The 19390-nt window shown below is 53.7% G+C and overlaps 2 protein-coding genes across 2 annotated transcripts in view; one reads left to right on the top strand and one right to left on the bottom strand.

The window, feature by feature from the left end:
• The window catches only part of LOC119387015 (cuticle protein 65), a 567739-nt gene that overhangs the window by 437658 nt on the left and 110691 nt on the right, over positions 1–19390 (top strand). The window lies entirely within an intron of this gene.
• Positions 10396–16257, bottom strand: LOC125757867 (uncharacterized). The gene is made up of 4 exons (XM_049414109.1): positions 14064–16257; positions 13636–13981; positions 12403–13533; positions 10396–12352 (listed from the first exon to the last, which is right to left on the bottom strand). Exons 1-4 carry the CDS (start codon positions 16255–16257, stop codon positions 10396–10398), a joined length of 5628 nt encoding a protein of 1875 aa, XP_049270066.1.

A 19390-nucleotide genomic window follows, 5' to 3' on the forward strand; every position in this document is an offset into this window, starting at 1 on the left:
CATGGGATGATTACGTCACGCGAAGGCAGCGCCACTTTAATGCATACAACTAACGCAAGCCTATATGTACATTATTATGTATTAATACCTTTTAATATAAAGAAACGAACAATATTTCAATACTAACAAAAAAATCGTCGACCGCGTACAGCAATCAACGGTCACGTGGCCGTCTTCATCGGATCATTCACGTTTTTGCCGCCAGAGGCGCCACAGGTCATTTTTCGCGACTTTCAATGAAGAAATAAAAATATAAATCCAATGCTTGCTTTTAATATCTATACTAGGATATTGGCTACCCATGTTTGCTCTGTTTTCCATTATGCTGTCTTGCTATCTCTTGGGGTTATCCCAATCATTTTCCATTTCCTTGCGCGCTGTGTAGTCCTCAGTTTCTTTTCAAGTTTTCTTGTTGTTCTCCACGTTTACGCCCCATGTGTTGCATCCGACTGTCTGGATGTAGATCAGTCACCCGAGTATTTGATCCGTATACGTTTTTGTAATAAACGCAGGGCGCCTGAACTGCAGCATGAACAAGCCACTTGCTCACGTATAAGGCTTCATTTGTCGGCTACTCGCCATACGATTATCAAAACTTAATTGATAGCGCTGACCCGGACGTGCGTTTTAAAAATAAATGTTTGTTCTCCCCCCCCCCCGCCCTTTGTCGTATTGTTTCTATTCTACAAGTTGCAAGACTCGATAGCGCAAGCTCAGCGGTCGACGTTCGTTGAAACAGATACATTCTTCTCTGCTCAGATATGTTTGTTTTTATTATTGTTAAATATATATAACGAGAGGTTGGGGCCAATGCGTGGCGCCGGCTACTCATCCTCTCTTATTTAATGTTTACCTCGCGTAATGGAAAAATTGTGTAAATCGAGCATTTATTGCACACGTGCGTCTGCTCCGGGCCTGCTGCGTGTTTTCACGTGCGCTTCTGTGAGGCGCACCCGGATTTATTTGCGTGCACTTTGGTACCGGTACGCAAAAAGGAAAACAAAAAATGAAAGGCTTCCTGACTTGGAATTAACGACAGGAAGCCGGTCGCGAATGCGCGCAATTTACACACAACCGCGGCAGTGTGCGTGCCTGCAGTGTGTGCGTTTATGTACGCTCACGCTCGCGACCGTGTTAGTCGGGCGATAGAGGCGTAATGTATACGTGCTCGCTTGAATGCATTTCGTAGTGTATGCACCTTCGGTTTCAAACATACATTCAAGCGCGGGGAAAAATATAAATACGCCGACACAGGAAGGAAAGCAAGAAAGGTGTTCAATATTGAGCCGGAATTTTGCATTTCTCGCCCCGAGGCGCGTATAGCGAATGTGTTTTTGCGCCTATACGACCCCGATGCGTCAAAATCGATCTGGGGCGCACCGTCATCTTGGACTTTTGCCGTCGGCAAATGCCGTAAAAACAGAGAACATTGAAGGTCGGAGAGGGAGAGAGAGTGTGTGCTTGAAGGGCGCTCCAGTTTGGCGCGCTGTAGGTATGGTGGGCTCATGGGTGCGAAGGCTCTCGACATTTGACAGACGAGCTTCGGGACGCGACCCGAAAGCGTTGCATCCATAACAAGGACGAATGGTACGCGTGAGTCACAATAACAAGGGCAGAGGGGGCTAACGTTTCGATGGAAGGACCCTAATTATATGCGCGTTTCTGTCGCTATTTCGGATGAAGGAATGTGAAAGGCTGAGGGGGTCCGTAGCAACTTTTGCAGACGGTAGGTGAGTATGGTGAGTTTCTGCCTTGGGGATGCCTCCGTATACCGGTTGAGAAACATCCGTAGATATGTACTACCAGACTAACTTTTTCCCTCTCTGATGACCTGTAGTGGGAAACTGCGGCGTGCCTGTAATTTCTCTTCTAATAGCCGGCCTTGTATTGTGGCCCCACTGTCCAATTGCCTGCCGTTATTTAAAGGCAAATGTATGTTTGTGATATTCACGCATTCGCTATACCCGTTAATAATCGATGCGCTCATACCAATCACCTCCTGGTTTTGCGAAAGTTTGCGTGACCACTTAGGCTTAAAAAAATAAGAATGCTTTTGGAGCCCGATGAATTCCAGACGGAAACAACAGGCGCCATACCGGACTTGATGCTCTTCCCGTTTCATTGAAATCGAAATTTTGTACGTTGTTAGCTTAGATATAGACGCGCAAGAAACGCATCTCAGTTGTTCTTGAGCTTACTGGGATCTTTTCGCCTTAACTGACTGGCTAAAAGTAGCCCCAACCCGCCGCGGTGGTCTAGTGGTTATGGTGCTCGACTGCTGACCCGCTGGTCGCGGTATTGAATCCCGTTTCGCAGCAGCCGCATTTTCGATGGAGGCGAAAATGCGTGAGGCCCGTGTATTTAGATTTAGGTGCACGTTAAAGAACCCCATGCGGTCGAAATTTCCGAAGCTCTCCACTACGGCGCCTCCCATAATCATATTGCGGTTTTGGGACGTTCAAATCCAACAATAAAACAATAAAAAAAATTAATAATTAGCTAAAAGTAGCCCCAGATGTTTTAGTGTATAACTATAGGACGGATGTTTCCATGCACGAGAGGGCTCCCTCAAAGCAGGCTATTTGCATGGCATGCATACTCACGCCCGTAGCTCCGCACCTCGGAGACGTATACGTGGCTTCCGCCTACCTGCTTCATGCTGCGCGTTGTTTCGTAATCTGCTAGCGAACAGCACTTGCTTATTCCTGGCGCCATTGTTCTCAGCGGGGTGGACCTGCGGGCTGGTATACCTTTGCATGTATTGACGAACACCGCCCAAACACATCGCGCATTCGTTAGTTTGTCGTCCGTGCTGCATTTGCGTTACTGCTGTTACTAGTGCAACATCTTCCTCTGTGCAAGCGATGGTCAAACGCTCGTGATTTCTATACCGATGGCAATTGCCAAATCCATTACGAAGTAGAGATTGCTGTGCCGAAGCGAAATGCTATAGAGGCCCGTGTACTTGAAGCCGATTTAGGAGCACGTTAAAGGCTGCCAGGTAGTCAAAATTTCCGGAGCCCCCCACTGCGGCGTTCCTCGTGATCATATCGTGGTTTCGGGACGTGAAACCCCGACAATTATATTTATATTACATATATTGAGATTGCAATGCATGAAATAGTACCGTCGCGCGAGGCGCTATCATTTTGATACGTCGGGATTGTTGACGTGATATAATACGATTCGTATCATGTGGATATAACACGATATTAAAACATGCGTTGTATAACATTAGGTTTATATAAGCGGACAGCTTCGTTATCGTCTATCCCAAAGCTTGACACGCCGCAGCTGTGTTCATAGCGCCTGCGGTGTTTGCATCTATACTTGTACCGCCGCAGCAACGCCGCTTACCCGTCGGCGCTATACGAAAGCCCGAAGTAATTACATTTCTTTTTTTCTTCGTCGACTTCCATTTCCCAAACCTTTTTGGCCGAGAATGCGGACGACAAACATTGCCCGCATCTGTACGGACTTTCAAAATGGCACCGCGGCGACACGTCGACAGCTCCGCGTCAAACGGAGCGACAGACACGACGCGACGAAGCGACAACGGCAGCACGCGCGCCTCCTGCAAACCTTCCCAAAAACTGATTGTTTAAAGTGCGATGAAAAGAGAAGGCGGCGGCGCACGCTATAGCGGCAGAGACGGCGGCGGCGGCGGCGGCTCTATCTCCTTAGTCGCGGAAACAAGGTCACACCTCGCCGCGCGAAGACTATGAGTTGTTTCCATCCATATGAGAAAGTCAAGAGAAATGTGCAGCCGCGAAGACCGCAGCTGCCGCCGTTGGAAGAGTGCACGCGTGTATACACACACTTAGCGCCGCGCTTGAGTACGGCAGCGCGTTCTTTTATTCCAGGGTATACAAAGGATAAGGTCTTGTGCACGGATTGGATTAAAGGGACAATGTTGGCATCCGCGTGTTTGTAGTGCGAAGCTATAAGAAAATCCATGCTAATTTCTCAGATGGAAAGCTTCCTGGGTGACGGCAAATTCATCCTGGTCCAACTGAGCAAACTGTTATGTAGGCGCTTTCCTTGTCCCTTCCCACGTTATTTGTTCGCGCTAAATGGTCATAATTTTTATTATTTTTATGGTGTACTGTGTAAGAACCTACTAGCCCAGCTACGTGTTCTTGGAGATTGTCGATGCCCCTCACCCCCCTAAAATAAAAAAAAAGAATAGAAAAAGCCAGATGGCATATACAGAAATGACAATGCTGCCACCGGTTCAGGGCTGCAGTCAATCTCCTTTGTAACTGAGTGCTCGATACCTATGCTTCGTTAAACATATCCGATCGTTGTAAAGGTCGCGCACTTTTACGCTCGCACTGTAGTTCAGGCTAAGGAATTCGTCTTTGTGCAGGTCATTTCGTTGTACAGGCATTCGCTGCTAAGGCGTTCGGCTGTTGTGGACGTTCTCTTTCACTCTCTCTCTCTCTCTCTCTCTCGCTCCGGGAGGCGATGACTGCGCTGTTCTTGTCTTTTACACTTCAGAAACACGCTGGGAAGAGACTGTGATCACAGGGGTCCTGTCTTTTGTTTCAACGGATTTTTTTACGACCAGGCAGCGGCGGCCTTTGTCGCTATGCCGTCGCCGACCGCGGCTCCTGCAGCCCTCGGCGTCTCTTGCGTACGTGCGATGTCGTGCGGTTAGGCAACGGCACAGCACGAGATCGGCGGCTGGCAACCCCCACTGGGCGACACCCCGCGCAGCGTACGTACCGCCTTGCGCGCATAGAGATAGAGGTGGATCGGGTGCCTCGATCGTGGGCCACGCTTGAGCGGGATCGATTTGTGACAGCGTCACGCGCCTCAATAAACGTGTGGTCGAGTGTTCGAGCGCGAGTTTTCTTGTTTCCGGAGTGTACAACACTGTCAGGCTGAACGATAACAACGTGAAAGAAGTGCAGCCGCTTCCGCATAACGGGGCGCCGTGTCTATGTGATAGATGTGTTTCGTTCGGCTGCACGCCGAATGTGTCAGCTGATGCTACGGAAGCGCGAATTCCGGGGAGAGTGCAGGCGTCAGAAAGAAGGAGAAATAGTTAGAGGAAGATAAGAGGCAGCGACATTTTAAAATCAAAATAGTGAGTTTGGCGAGCTTCGTCTTGAGCGGCCTTGGAAACAGACGTGTGAAAAAATAAAAATTAAAAAAAGACGAGCAGAGAACAAGACCGCGCTCTTTGCCGTCATGACATTGAAGTGAATGTGCGGCTGGAGCGATGCGTGAGTTTCAAGGTGGTCTGGCACTGAATTGTGTAGATTGGGGAATCGCAGTCGTGCTTTATTTTCAGAAAACGTTATGTAAGCAGCACTGGAGAGGAGAACACTGTGCGGGAGGGGCTTCGCAAAGGTGTCACAGTTGCCCAAATTACCTAAGAGGTTTCAGAGAGAGAGGCGGGGGGGGGGGGGGGGGTGTCCTGAATTGACGCATGAGCTGGCATTGGCCTAGCACTGGCTAGCTTCAATTACGTTGTCGGTATATATTCGGCATCGTTGTTATGACTCTAGCACCTCCTTTATTTGAGCAAGGTTGTTTCTTTCTCTCTCTATCGACAAGTATTTGCTAATTAAACATGCTGACTGCAGCAAACGCCTGTACGCACTATATTCTCGCTCCGCATAGGATACCGTATACGTGAAATAGTGTATGCGCGTCACGCACTTCATGCAAGACAGCCGCAGAGTTGACGAAAAAGATCACCTTTTTGTATTTTCTCTGACGCTGTGTTAAGGCGCTTCTTATGTATCTGAGAGAGACCTGCTTACTGCTATATTGCAACGCTGCACCGTTAAGTGCACGGCTGTATACCCTAAGTGTAAACTGAAGCGCGAACAGGAAACGCCGGTTACGTGTAATAGTTCGGAAGTGCTACTAATGCTCGATTTGTCATTGCTTCCTATATAAGCGTGAAGCATATTCCTTAAACGTGCGCGCAGCTGCAGCATCGCGACAGCGGATTTTGCGCATCGCACAGTAATGCCAAACCGTAATTAACACAACACCTTAGCGTCGTGTTTCGATAGCGCCATTTTTTTTTTCTATTTTTTGGTTAATCGAGAAAATGATGATCACGTCGGACTTAATTACCTGGCGTGTTTCGCGACCGCGACAGTATTGTCGTTCGTTCAATATACGAACTACAGCTGCTTCTCAGTAACACAGGGACAAAAATAATAATTTTGGGTATTTTTCATTTTTATTTTATTTTTGCGACCCGGCACGCGTTTACGCAAACCTTTCGTAACCAGGCAGCGCAATTTGGAGGACCCCCTCCCCCCCCCTATATACACGATCTTCCTTTCTTCCTCCAGTCGCTAACGACTCGTACATTTCTTTCCCAAGCTGCGCGAATGGTCGACATAATTAGCCTTGCCGAAAGAAACAACCGTTACCTTAACTGAGCCGCCCATTAACGGGGTAAGTTATACACACAAGCAAAAGTGGGTCCTCCCCCTTCCAACACCGGCCGGACGCATCGCTCTTCTTCCCGCCATTTGCGCGCCCACCGAAGCTGCCATCGCTTAATTCTTCCGAGGGAAAAAAATGAGAGTGCTCTCCATCCATCCGTAGCGGGGGGGCATCGGTGCGTCGATGCGGTAACGACAGAAACAAAAAAAAATCGAGAAAAACAAAGCAAATAAACACAGTAAGCTGAAAGCGTATAGAAGGAGGACGAAAGTTTCAGCGCAGAAACTGAATCCACTGGACCGTCGCGTGGATAATTCACCATACACACAATATACGGATCGATCCGACGCCTGAAGAACACGAGAGAGAGAAAGAGAGAGAGAGCGTAAAGAAAGAAAAAGAGGTGGCAAGGGAAAACTAAGAGAAGGGTAAAAGAACGGATGACGGAGTGTAACGAAGGAGGTGAGAAACTCGGCGAGTTCGGGCGACCTTCTTTTTTTCTTTTTTTTTTGTGCCATTATTGGACTCGAGAGCCTGCAGCTACTAATCTTTCTTCATTGCACCGCCTTTGTTCTTCTTACTTAACGAAGTTCTCCTTTCTCTCTTTCTTTTTCGCTTTTCTTCAGCTGTTATCCATGGCTTTCGAAAGTCGCAGTGTCTGAACTTCCATTCCCTATAGCTTGGATTCCACGAACGGACCAACGAGGCTCTTGTCTATAGCTCATTGAGGAAATCAAGTGAACGACGATGCAAGGAAGGATTGGAGGGATCGACTTCCCTGAAAAGAAAAACGCGCGCGCACACACACAAAAAAAAAGAGAATATCCAGTCGGCTGTCTAGCAGCGTGGGTTGCTCGACTTCGTCCAGGGCGTCGCCTTTCTGCGGGAGAAAGCAGCGCTTAAGCAGACAATAAAACTGAAAGGAACGATAAGAAGGGAGCACATAGACTATTAGCCGAAAGCAAACAGCGGAACGCGTGGGTAGAAAGCTTCTCAATGGTCGGTTCAGTCTCTCGTTGTCTTCCGATTGGCCTTTTCCGTGTTCGTCTTATCTCTGCATTCGAGTTGGTGGTGGGCGGCCTGATTCCTTATTCTTCTTTTCGCCTCATCCCCTGACGTGTTCTTTTTCTTGGTTAGGATGAATGAGAGAACTAAGCGCTTGAGCGCTAAGCCCCCTCCCCTCCCCCCCTCTCCCCGGATTCCTTGGCGTCACTATTTAGTGGCTTACCATTGCTATTCTCTCTCTCTCTCTCTCTGCCCTCTCTTATAAAGGCAGCGGCGTTTTCGATTCGCCCTTTTGTTCGACTTCGGCTTTTAATGGTCCGCTTGCGGCTTCCCAATGCTTGCCTTCCGACTCACTCGTTCTTGTTTTTTTTTTTTTATTATTCGCTTCCTTTGCATCTTACACAGTTCTTTTTTTTTGCGTGCGTCTCTTCAGAAGCGTCGAAGCCGCGAGCACGTTATCCCTCATTCTCTATTGCTCTTTCGAGACGAAATTCTTCCGCTTGCATCAGGGGCGTAGCCAAGGGGGGGTGGGGTGGGTGCGGGGGGGTTGGAGGTTTCAACCCCCCCCCCCCCCGAAATTTTTCAGTTTTGCTTGCATATATAGGCACGCACACATACAAACGCACGCACGAACATACATAGTGTTTGAACCCCCCCCCCCCCCCCCGAAAAAAATTTCTGGCTACGCCCTTGGCTTGCATCTCTCTCCTCGGTTTATAAGCGCAGAGGCTGACTTCGCTCTCCAGACAATAGTTTCTCGTTATGATCTTTAATTGAAAGAGAGTTAGCGTTATTTTTTTTTCCACGAAGGCCTCCCAAGCTCGGCCAGGGGCATATAAAGTCCCTATCTTTAGGGGCATAGCCTCCTCTCAGGGGGCGCTGCGTCGCACGCGTTTCGCCGGCGTTCTTGCAAAAACCGGTCGCTCCTCTACCCGCACCTGCCTTTGACTGCGCGGTCTGAGCACGTTCACGCACCCTACACGCGCTGTCCTCTGCTCGCCGTGCACGTGCAGCTTCACGTGTCGCTTGCTCTGAAGGTTTAGAAAGATCCCAGCACTGTATCCCAGAGATTGAAAAAACGTTTTCACGGTGGGAATCTCACCAGAGGAGGGCGGTTGATCGACCACCTTTGCGGGACTGAGCAGGTCGTCAAGGACGATGCTGTTTGTGCGAGCGCTACGTGCGTGCCGATGCTGAACGGGCACATTTCATTGACATGAATAGGGAGGTGACTGCGCGAGTTCTGTAATTATGTTATCGGTAAAACGCACCTTCGTTGCGGCAGTCGTGTCTACTCGGAGCTGTCAGCAAACATCCACCACGCTTTCACGTGCGTTTTCTATTGATAACTTTTCGATTGGTTGGATGCCAAGTTTGTCGAGCGGCTTTAAATTTATTATGAGCTCAGTGTGAAGAACATAAATTTATATCTGCCCTGTTGAATCACTGGTTGCATCGCAATGCGCAGTGTTCAGTTTCGTGGGAATTTCACTTTTGCCGAGGTTTGCATTGAATGATAACAACGTCGGATCGCAAGTTTAATGTCACCTTGAATTTTTTTAGAGCTCCCTTAGACAGCATAATGATACGCGCAAAAAAAAAAAAAAATTTCATGCCCACTTCGACCATGCATGAAATTTCTTGCAGAGGCGTGTTTCATTTCGAATAATATCGACGCCTGATCACGCACCGTGTTCGCTGATTCGAATGTCGCTTTGGTTGTTTCGACAACTCGCTTGGTCAGCATCATACTATACAACACTCACTGGGATCGCGCATGTTTATGATTATGCCGAGATTTGTGCCTGATGATAAGCGTGTCTGATTTCGCGAAACCATCGAAAATTTAATTGTCGCCTTGGTTCTTTTTTTTTTTAGCTCGTTTCCAAAGCGGCAGCCGTATATTGCCCGCGGCTCATGCGCATGCAAGGCTATATATTACGTGCCGAAACCACGGCATTATTACGAAGCACGCCGTGGTGGGGGACTTCGGATTAATTTCGGCCACCTGGGGTCCTTTAACGTGTACGTAAACCTAAGTACGCCGGTGTTACTGCATTTCGCTCCCATCGAAATGCAACTGCCGTATGCGTGAATCGAACCCATGACCACGATCTTAGCAGCGCAACACTTCAGCCTGCTAAGCAATCATGGCGTGTCGCATGCAAGGCCAATATAAACGCTCAGTGCAAACATGCAGCTTAATTCTGTTTACAGTGAGCCGCGACGGAAAATGTACCGCAATCAGCTGAATTAAACACTTAGTACTCACGGTACGTTATTTAAATTGTGGTTTATTAAGCCCACATGCTCCGCTGCTGTCACATTACAAATGGTTGACTCGGAAAGCCAGAGCGCAATCTCGAAACGTATACAGCGACTGTCTATTTGTTGTAGTTTCGGTTCGCAAACGTACTTCCCTTCAAATGAGCACGATCATCGCGTTTCTCCCCGTTAATAGTTCGTAATACTGTGTACGACAAAAATTGATTCAAGGAGACAAGACCGCGAAAGCATCGCGGCGAGCTGCCATAATCCACTCTTGACGCCTCTGCTCATCGCACTGCTTGCATTGGAAACGGTAGAACTTGACGGGCAGTTTTCGGCTGTTCGTCATTTTAAAACTTTTGTGTCAGTTCACACTGCAGCAGGACTGCATGCCTGCTTTCGAGTACGACGAAGGAACGGCACCCATAGCGTAAAAAATGCGAGATAAAAGCCCCGGGGAGCACGTTCTCCGCGTGCGCAATGTTGTTGTTGTTTGTGGTTATGTAGGGGAAGAGACGCTTATTTCTGCAGCCCAGTCGGGAGCACGGCGCAGCGTCTTGGGGGGGGGGGGGGGGGAGAGAGAAGGGAAATGAAAGAGGATAGTGGTGTGTAGGATGTCATTGTGTCTCGTTCGCCGTGGCCGGAGCAGCAGGGAAGACGGCAGCAAGGGCAGGGGCGGCAAGTTCCCGGCTCATCTGTAGGCGGCTATTCCCGTCTCGTCCAGGAACTCCACCAGGCTCCGGAGTGCTGGCAGGTGGGGACGCGAGGGGAAGAGCAGGTGGAGGCAGGTAGGCCCTGGCTCCGGTAGGCCGTAGTGACCCTCGAGCGTTCCTGTGCCAAGCCAGGACAGGCACAGAGGAGGTGCTCGAGGGTCTCAGGATCGCCGCAGCGGCTGCAGGCTGGGTAGGCGCAGAGACCCTTCGCATGTCGGCGGGCAGCGGTCCACACACAGCCGGTCAGCAGGCGCAGCAGGGCAGACCGATCTCTCCTGGTGAGGCCCGTCTCTGGTAGCAGCTTTGGCCCTCGTTCACTGGCCACCCTTGAATCTGGGTGGACCGTGACCAGGAGCTTCTTGAGGGTGATGGGGGTGCCAGGCTGGTGTGCTGCCTTGGCAAGCGCGTCTGCCTCCTCGTTACCAGCTATGCCCACATGGGAGGGCAGCCAGTGGAAGGAGACGGATGCACCAGATGCAGCAAGGGCACGGTACTTGGCCGCCAGGAGGCTTCCGGTCAGTCCGGTGTCTCGATGGTTGGCCAGGATCTGTAGTGCTGCCTTGCTGTCACAGAGGACGGCGACAGGCTCTGATGGGATGTCTTCTGCCAGTAGGTCAGCTGCCAGGTGGAGTCCGGTCAGCTCTGCCGCCGTTGAACTGGCCGGGAAAGGCAGCTTACACTGCCTGCTGCTGGTCCGTGCAGGGACGACGCAAGCCGCCGCTGCAGTCCACTCTGGCATCACGGATCCATCCGTGAAAACCTGCAGCCGACCCTCTAGTTGCTCCTGGAGCTTGCAGGAGGCTGCCTGCTGCAGTGCTGCTGCAGGAATTCGTCGCTTCGTTGCCCCAGCCAGGTGGAGGTGCACCTCAGGGGGCCGGTGGTGTGGCGGCGGAGAGGCAACAGGGGCTGGTGGATCCGGTACCATCTGGTGGTACAATGGGAGGAAGCCTCCCATCCTGGATCCTGGCAGGCTGCGCAAGCGTTCCAGAAGGGCTGCACCGTCCGCGGCACGGTGGAGGTGGTCGATGTGCCCCAACGCTCGCTGGAGCATGCGTAGCGTCAGGGGCCACTCTCTCGCCTCCGCAAGCGTCGCTGCAACAGGGGAGCACCTGGGGAGCTCTAGGATGGTCCTCACGGCTCCTCTGTGCAGTCCCTCCAGCAGGGATCTCCTGGCTGGCGTCAGGTTCACCAGTGGCAGGGCATACAGCAGCACGGAGGACGCCGCGGCCTGGTTGAGCCGCAGCGCCCACTTCGTGGAGCATCCACGGCCACGCTGCTGAAGTTTGCCGATGGCCCCTTGAACTCGTCGGACCTTGGTGGCGGCGGCCTTCGCAGCGGGGATCCAGGTGAGCCGGTGGTCGACAGTGAGGCCCAGGTACCTCACCTCCTTTCTCCAGGGGAGACTGCGGTTGCCGACCCTCAGTGGCTTCACGTAGACCCATGCCGCAGCGAGTGGATGGATCAGCAGGGCCTCGGTCTTGGTGGCAGAGACTTTGAGGCCGATGCCTCCGAGGAAGGAGATCACTGCATCCAGGGCTGCCTGCAGTGACCTCCTGATGGCAGGAATGGACCGCCTTGGTCCCCTTGCCCACAGTGCCACGTCATCAGCGTAGACGGAGCAGCGGGCCGGGAACCTGGTGTCTGTCGGGAGGGAGGCTGGAAGTCCTGCCAGCGCCATGTTGAAGAGAAAAGGACTTAGCACAGAACCTTGTGGGACACCGGTAGTGATGTCCTTAGGCTGGCTGGTCACCCCTCCAACACGGACGCAGAAGGTCCTCCCGGACAGGAAGGCGGACACGAAGCCTCGGAGGCACCCGCTGATGCCAAGCCGGTCTATGGCCGCCTCGACGACAACGTGCGGGAGACCGTCGAAGGCGCTCTCCACGTCCAGCAGCAGCAGCATTGCCACGTCCCCGCAGCTCTTGGCATCCTCCAGGGGGCGACGACGTCTGCAATGGAGTCGGCAGTGCACCGGTGTCTCCTGAAGCCAGTCTGTTGCTCCGGGAAGAAATCCAGTTGGTCGGCGATCCACTGCATTCTCTCCAGTGCCACCCTCTCCAGCACCTTGCACGCTGCTGAGGTGAGCGATACTGGCCTGTATGAGGAGAGCGCCGTGGCCTTCTTCCGGGGCTTCAGGATGGGTGCCACCACCGCAGTTCGCCAGGACTCCGGGAGCTCCCCGGTATTCCAGACGTCGTTGTAGAGTCCCAGGAGACGTTGACGCCCTCCTTCCTCCAGGTTGCGGAGCATCTGGAAGGTAATGCCGTCTGCTCCTGGGGCGCTGCGTCGCTTGCATCCATCGAGGGCTGCCACGAGCTCGTGCATCCGGATGGGTTCGTTGCACAGTTCCTGGACCTGTGCAACCACCCATCCGGGATGATGGCAGGAGGCTGGACACGGGAGAGCGGCTGGAGGAGGTGTTGTGGCTAGCTGGGCGACCTCTCTGCTGGCGAACTGGTCGGCCAGGCGTTCGGCCAGCTCGGAGGCCGGAATGGCAAGGAGGACAGCCACGGACAGCACCTGGTTGTAAGCCCTGGGCACCATCAGTAGGCACTTCAGCAAGCGCCAGGCACGGGCTCCATCCTTTGAGCTGTCGATGGTGACGCAGACGCTCACCCATCCCTGGTTCCTGCGCCTGCGAGCGTGGCGTCTGCAGACGGCGTCGACCCTCCGGAAACAGGTCCAGAGTTCGGGTAGGCCCTTGCTCAAGGCCTGCCGTTCTGCACGCCGCCGCGCCGCCCTCAGTGCCAGGTGCCTGATGTCCGGAACGGGCTGCCCCTGTGAGACCTTAGTGACGACAGTTGCTGCCCTGGCGCTGTCGACCACCAACTGCATAAGGTCCCTGCCACTCGTGTCCTCCTTGAATAGCCGCCGGTAGGCTCGCCAGTCCACGACCTGGTATTCCCGATCCCTGAGGGCCTTGCCTCGGAAGGGGGACAGCAGGAGGGGCAGGTGGTCCGAACCCCAGGTGTCCGGAGCCGGCGCCCACGAGTAGCGGCATCCCTCCGTGGCGGCGCTGATGTCGATGGCCGACTGGGCTGCCCGGCCCCCACCACGGATGAAAGTCCTGACCCCTGTGTTCAGAATCTGCAGGCCCAGCTGCTGCAAGGTGTCCCTGAGCGCCCTGCCCCTTGGTCAGGTCCGGTGGCTGCCCCATGCCGGCTGATGCGCGTTGACGTCCCCGCAAAGCACGAACTCCTTCCCCAGCCTGTGCGCCAGCTGCCGAAGGCACCTGGGGTCCCAAGGCTGGTTTGGCCGGACGTACACACTGGCCACAGTGGTGTCTCCCCCCTCGAGGCGTACACGGACGGCACAGCACTCGAAGGGACCACCGACCAGGTCGGCCACAGGAACTTCAGCCTGTAGGAGCTCACGCTTCACGTAGACGGCGCACCGGGCTGTACCCTGCGGGTGGCAGTCATCCAGGCAGGGGGCAGCGTGGCAGGCATCCAGGGTGCACCTGGTCCTGCTGCTGTAGCCCACGTACCCCGGCAGGCGCACCTCCTCAGCCTGGGCGTAGACCTCCTGCAAAGCCAGCACGTCAAAGCCCTCCCGCTGGAGATGCAGGGAGAAATCGTCTCGCCGCCCCCGCAGCGAGTTTACATTCCACTGTAGAATGCTTGGGCAGCGGCGGAGGTGGGCCCTGGCAGGAGGACTAGCCATGGTGGCTCGTGGGCTGCTGCAAGGCCGCTGCCAGCTGGCAGATGGCTCGGAAGGGGTGATCGTGTGGAAGCTTGGCTTCCGCATCCTGCAGGGTGAGCAGAAGGCTAATGACGATCTGGGTGACGTGGTCCACAGCAGCCTGGGCCTCAGGAGCAGTGGCCCCAGTAGGGGGTGTTGCGAGAGCAGTAGCAACACCAGGCTGGGCCGTGGGAGCAGCATCAGCAGGTGGGGCCTCCAAGGCGGCAGCAGCAGTCAGGTCCACAGGGGCTGGTTTACGGCGGTTGCGGGGAGCAGGAACAGGCCGGGCAGGAAGGGTGTGCCCCTTCACAGCACTCGCATATGTGCGAGCCTCCCTGGTCTCCTCCCGCACTGCCGCTGCAACCACTCGCCTAGAGAGGGCAGTGGTGGAGGACGCCATGATGGAGGCCACCTGGCGTTGTTCCTGCCACCTGGGACAGTGTGGGGTGTCAGCCGAGTGGGGGCCGCCACAGTTGACGCACCGGGGCCGCTGGCAGTCCGCGTCAGCTGTGTGGGTCCGGCCGCAGCGGATGCAACTGTCCGGCCAGCGGCACGCCTCTCGTACGTGACCATACCGGCTACACTGCTTGCACTGCAGCGGTCGGGGCCTGGCTGGCCGCACGGGGAAGTGTACGCGGAAGAGCGCCACCCGCTCCGGCGGAACTGGGCCCCCAAAACGCAGCGTGACCGTGCGGCCCTCCTTGGTGGCTGCTAGCACGGGAACAGCAGACTGGAGGCCAGGAAGCAGGGTGTCCTCTGCAGGGTCTTCATCCACGCCATGAATGAACCCCATGCTGGTGTGGCCGTCCGCGGGCTCCCTGGCAGTGATCGGTATGTCCCGCAGCTCCGTGAGGGCCAGGAGCAGAGTGAGGCACTCCTGAGAGGTCGCGTCCACCGCCACGATGTTGCGGTGGTGATTCACCCGGATGTCAGCAACACCCGGGTTCGATGGGAGCGCCTGCGCGATACTCAGGCGTGGAGTGCCGCGAAATGAGCCGCCAGGAGCAGAGGGCCGGAAAAGCACTGTCCCCACAACAGCAGGGTCCACCGGCAGGGCAGCGGTGGTGATTTTCCTGGCGCGCCGCAGTGCAGCCTTTGACTTCACCTCCTGGAAGCTCACCTCGTTTGGCTGGCTCTCCGGGGGTCTGGTAACCGCAGGGGTCAGTACTGGTGGTCTCCCAGTGGTGACAGGATCAGCAGGAGGGGCACTTGGTCCCGCAGAGGAAGAGACAGCCGAGGTGCTCAGGGGTGCAGCAGGGGTGTGCTGTTTCCGAGCTGTCTTCCTGCCCTTCTTCTTCCTCTTGCGGGATGCTGGCTGTTCTCCGGTCGTTGGGGACCTCAGAAAGGCCATTGCGGTCGCTGGGGTGGTCTTCCGAGTGGTTTCCTGCGTGCAGTTGTCAACTGTAGCCTCGTCCATGGCCTCTGCTTCAGCCGAGAGTGAATCGAGAGGGGTTGTCGGTGTCTCAGCTGCCGCAGGGGCGGGAGGAGGGCTACCGCTGCCCTGGCCAGCAGCATTGGCCACCAGCGTGTCTCCCGAAGGCAAGAGGGCGGGGGAGGGGCTCGACGAAGTAGTTTGGGCCGCCGAGGAGGTCACTGCAGCAGCGGCAGCTTCGTCGAGGCTCGCAGGTGTTGTGGCCTCTGTCCCTGTCTCCTCAGTGCACTGTGTGGGGACGTTGTCCTCGTCGGAAGGCTCGGGATCGGCAGGAGAGGTGGCCGACTGCTTGCGAGGTCCGTCCTCCTCGTCGTCGCTGCTGACCTCCTCGCGGCTGCGCTTGCGGGAAGCAGTTGTGTCCATCTGCTCTTCCCTGTTGGTGGGGGGCAGTGCGACGCTTCGGTGCTCCTCCGAGGGGCCGGCTCGTTCGGGAGCTCCAAGGTCGTCTCGCTGAGGTAGCAGTGGTTCAGCAGCAGCGTTGGATAGAGCGCTGAAGCGAACTGCGAACTCCGCGGGAAGTTCGAAGGGCTTGAAGGGCTTGGGGGGATTCTTGGCTTCCCACTTGTCGATGAGCCCATTGACGTATGCCTGCTGTTCTGGGGTGACATGCAGGGTGTGCCGCACGAGACTGTTTGTTGTCAGGCTGTGCGAACGGCGATGCCCGGCGCGTGGGGCGGGCTTGGAGGGCGCCGAAAACTGCGGTTCGGCGGCCGGGCTGTCGGATTCGCGCATAGCACTCATGGCGCTCTGCTGCTCAAAGGTTCAGTCACTGCACTAGACAAGTTCTCGCGAAGCTCAGGCGAACAGAAATGCCACGGAATAATAAAAAACAGTGTTAAAAAAAAGTGTGGCACCTCAAAAACAAACGCCCGAGTATCGCACAAGTGCGAGTGTTCACGCTAATGTTACGCGCACGGTACACACGGCGCGGTGCTGCGCGGCTGGGGTGGTTCTCTGACAGCGGGGATAATAAAAAACAGTGAAAAAAAAGGGGCTGTCAGGGGAAAATGGGAAAATGCAGATGGACTGCACGCACTCAGTCACAGAACACTGGCGTGTGGTACGCTCGAAGGACCGCGTCCCCGCGTCGCGACACACGCCGATCGGCGGTATAAACACTCGGCAAGCATAGGGTAAGCTTACCGACCGGCAGTGTGAAGAACGAGAGCACGAGAGGTGTCCATCGGCGAGCAATCCACTCCACTGGTAGGGCACAAGTCCGTCACATGCGAGCGCGCGTGCCGCATCGGCGGCGCAGCGGACGAGTACAGGAGCCGTACTCCTAAGAGCGCGGAGCCGAGGCGACCACCGATCCCAGTGACCGAGCTGCCATGATCCTTGCGAACGCTCTCTCCTAGCAGACCTTTTCAACGAAAAGAGGGGGCAGATTTTCTGTGCGCAATGAGAAAACCATGCAAGAGCGACCCGTCCGAGCTACCGGAGCTTTCCCCTCTCACCGCTGGGGCGGCGGACGGCGCTGCGCTAACTTGAGCGTTGGAGGCCTACGATTGTCGCTTACTCAATTAAACGCATGAGAAAATATAGCATTGTTCTTCTCTGCAGAGGTTCTCTCGCCGTTCTGACATGAATACGCTCGACAGCAGCCAGCGATATTTTCATAGTTTCATCATTTTGAAGGTAAAAACTGGTAAGCGCAAATAAACAAGACAGGGACACAGGAAGACTGAACATGGACAAGCGCCTGTCCATGTTCAGTCTTCCTGTGTCCCTGTCTTGTTTATTTGCGCTTACCAGTTTTTACCTTCAAGTATGAAACAACTCGCCCAGTTACAAGTTTTATTGAACCACTTTTCATGATTTTGTCTTATTGTGAGACAATACTGGCTGCCTGTATACCTCATTGACGCCTATGCTGTTGCTCTAAGTTTACGGCGATTAACTTCTTCGATATATTCAATACATAGCACCTCCTTCTCCGTCAATTTCTTCCTATTCATTCGTCTAGAAGCTCCCCAATTACGAGCTTAAAAATAGTGAATCCGGCGGTCAGTGCAGTTTCATTTCTTTAACTTGACGCATGCCGATTCTTTCCCCGTTGTTCTCTGTTGTATCTTGAGTATCCCTTCAATCTATTTTCTTTTTGTCTCTTGGTACTTTTTTCTTTTTTCGCCCATTTTTTCCCCTACATTTGCTTCGATGTGCTGCGTAATAACATTTCTTGGCGCAGAATATTCCTTTACTTCCTTTTTTTTTTTTGGTTAGCCGACTTGGCACACTTGGGACTCATCTGTAGAGGGACAGATAAAGACAAGCAAGCAAGCAAACAAGCAAACAAAGAAACAAACAAACAAACAAACAAACGAACGAACGAACGAACGAACAAACAAAGGATAACAAGGTCACAGCGCAACGTGCACAAAAAAAGCAACAGAAAATAATGATACACAACCAGAAACAGCGACAACAGTCACTTCACTTTTCCTCCCGTCGCTTGCTTCCGTCATTGAGTGTACTATTTCGTACTATTTTCGTTCCCACCGTAGTAAATCAAACATACGATTCAGTACACGCAGGCGGGCCTCTGATCCTTAGAGGTGGAGGGCTAACCTAACCCGTCTATACAACGTGGTTCGCGTTCCATAGTTAGTAAGCAAGCCCACTGATATATACGTGCCTGTGCAGGAATTACGGGCGGCCACTAGCGCATTTTCGCGCTCGAGTCGAGCACCAAAGCAGCCCGATTCGTTTGCTCCGATTGCCTTCGTTGCCGTGCGCCTGATTTCCCAGAGCACCCAGCGCGGTGCGCGATCGCGTTGCCGCTGCGTGCCGCGGTTGCTTACCTTCTCACTTACCTGCTTCACCTCTTCTCTGCCCGAAAGCCACTGCCGTGTTTTCTTGACGCGTTTCTGGCTCGCGGAGAGAGTGTATGGCGTGCTCGTCGCACCCAGTGGAAGAATCGTGTTCGTTCCCCGAGAGCGCGGTCGCGTGCTTGAACGTGTTTAGTTCGAGCAGCGAGGGGCCTCGTAACACGCAAGCTTGGCTCTCTGCCTAGCTCTCGCGCGTATACGTGCGCGCGCGTGCGGGCACGCGCGTTTTGGAAACGCGTGTGCCGCCTGCCAAATGTCATGGCACCGTGCCCCGTGCTCTGTCTCGGTAGTTGCGTGCAGCCCGTCTGCGTAGCCCCGCTCGTCCAAGCGGCGCGAAAAAACGTGTTCGGTCCCCCCACCCTCCTGCATCGTTTTTGTCTGTGCTCTGCTGTTCTTGACTGTTGCTAAAGGAAGTGTGACACTGACGCCACTTTAGATTTCGCCGCTGTTCGAGTAGGAGAACTGCCGAGAAGAATCACTTGCTAAGAATCGTCGTGCCCACAGGGAGTAATAACTCTATTCTGAGACTCCTACGCAAAGGTGGGCGCCGTCCCGCGTTGGTCGTTGAACGGCATTTGCTACGCGCAGTCACAAACCTTTTAAAAGACGTGCTGAGAAACGCGTGGTAAGAGAGGTATGATTGCAAACAGAGAGGCTATCTCACTCCGCTCTCCTTGCGACTTACCCGTGGCGTGTTGAAGAAGTGTTTCGAGTTTCTTTCTTTCTTTCTTTCTTTCTTTCTTTCTTTCTTTCTTTCTTTCTTTCTTTCTTTCTTTCTTTCTTTCTTTCTTTCTTTCTTTCTTTCTTTCTTTCTTTCTTTCTTTCTTTCTTTCTTTCTTTCTTTCTTTCTTTCTTTGTGCCGCGCCTCCTTTAACCTTTTGTTTCCTTTAGCCAAATTGTTTCTTCCACGCCTTCGCACATGTAAACACGTGATAGAAAATGCGCTGAGAGGTTTGTATCAACCTGTGATAACATTGAACTTTCGACAGACTTTCATTTCGTCGCTGCCAGTGAATCTTAAAGGTCTACGTGTAAGGAGAGGTCGT

This window comes from Rhipicephalus sanguineus, chromosome 3, assembly GCF_013339695.2.
Source record: "Rhipicephalus sanguineus isolate Rsan-2018 chromosome 3, BIME_Rsan_1.4, whole genome shotgun sequence".
NCBI lineage: Eukaryota > Metazoa > Arthropoda > Arachnida > Ixodida > Ixodidae > Rhipicephalus > Rhipicephalus sanguineus.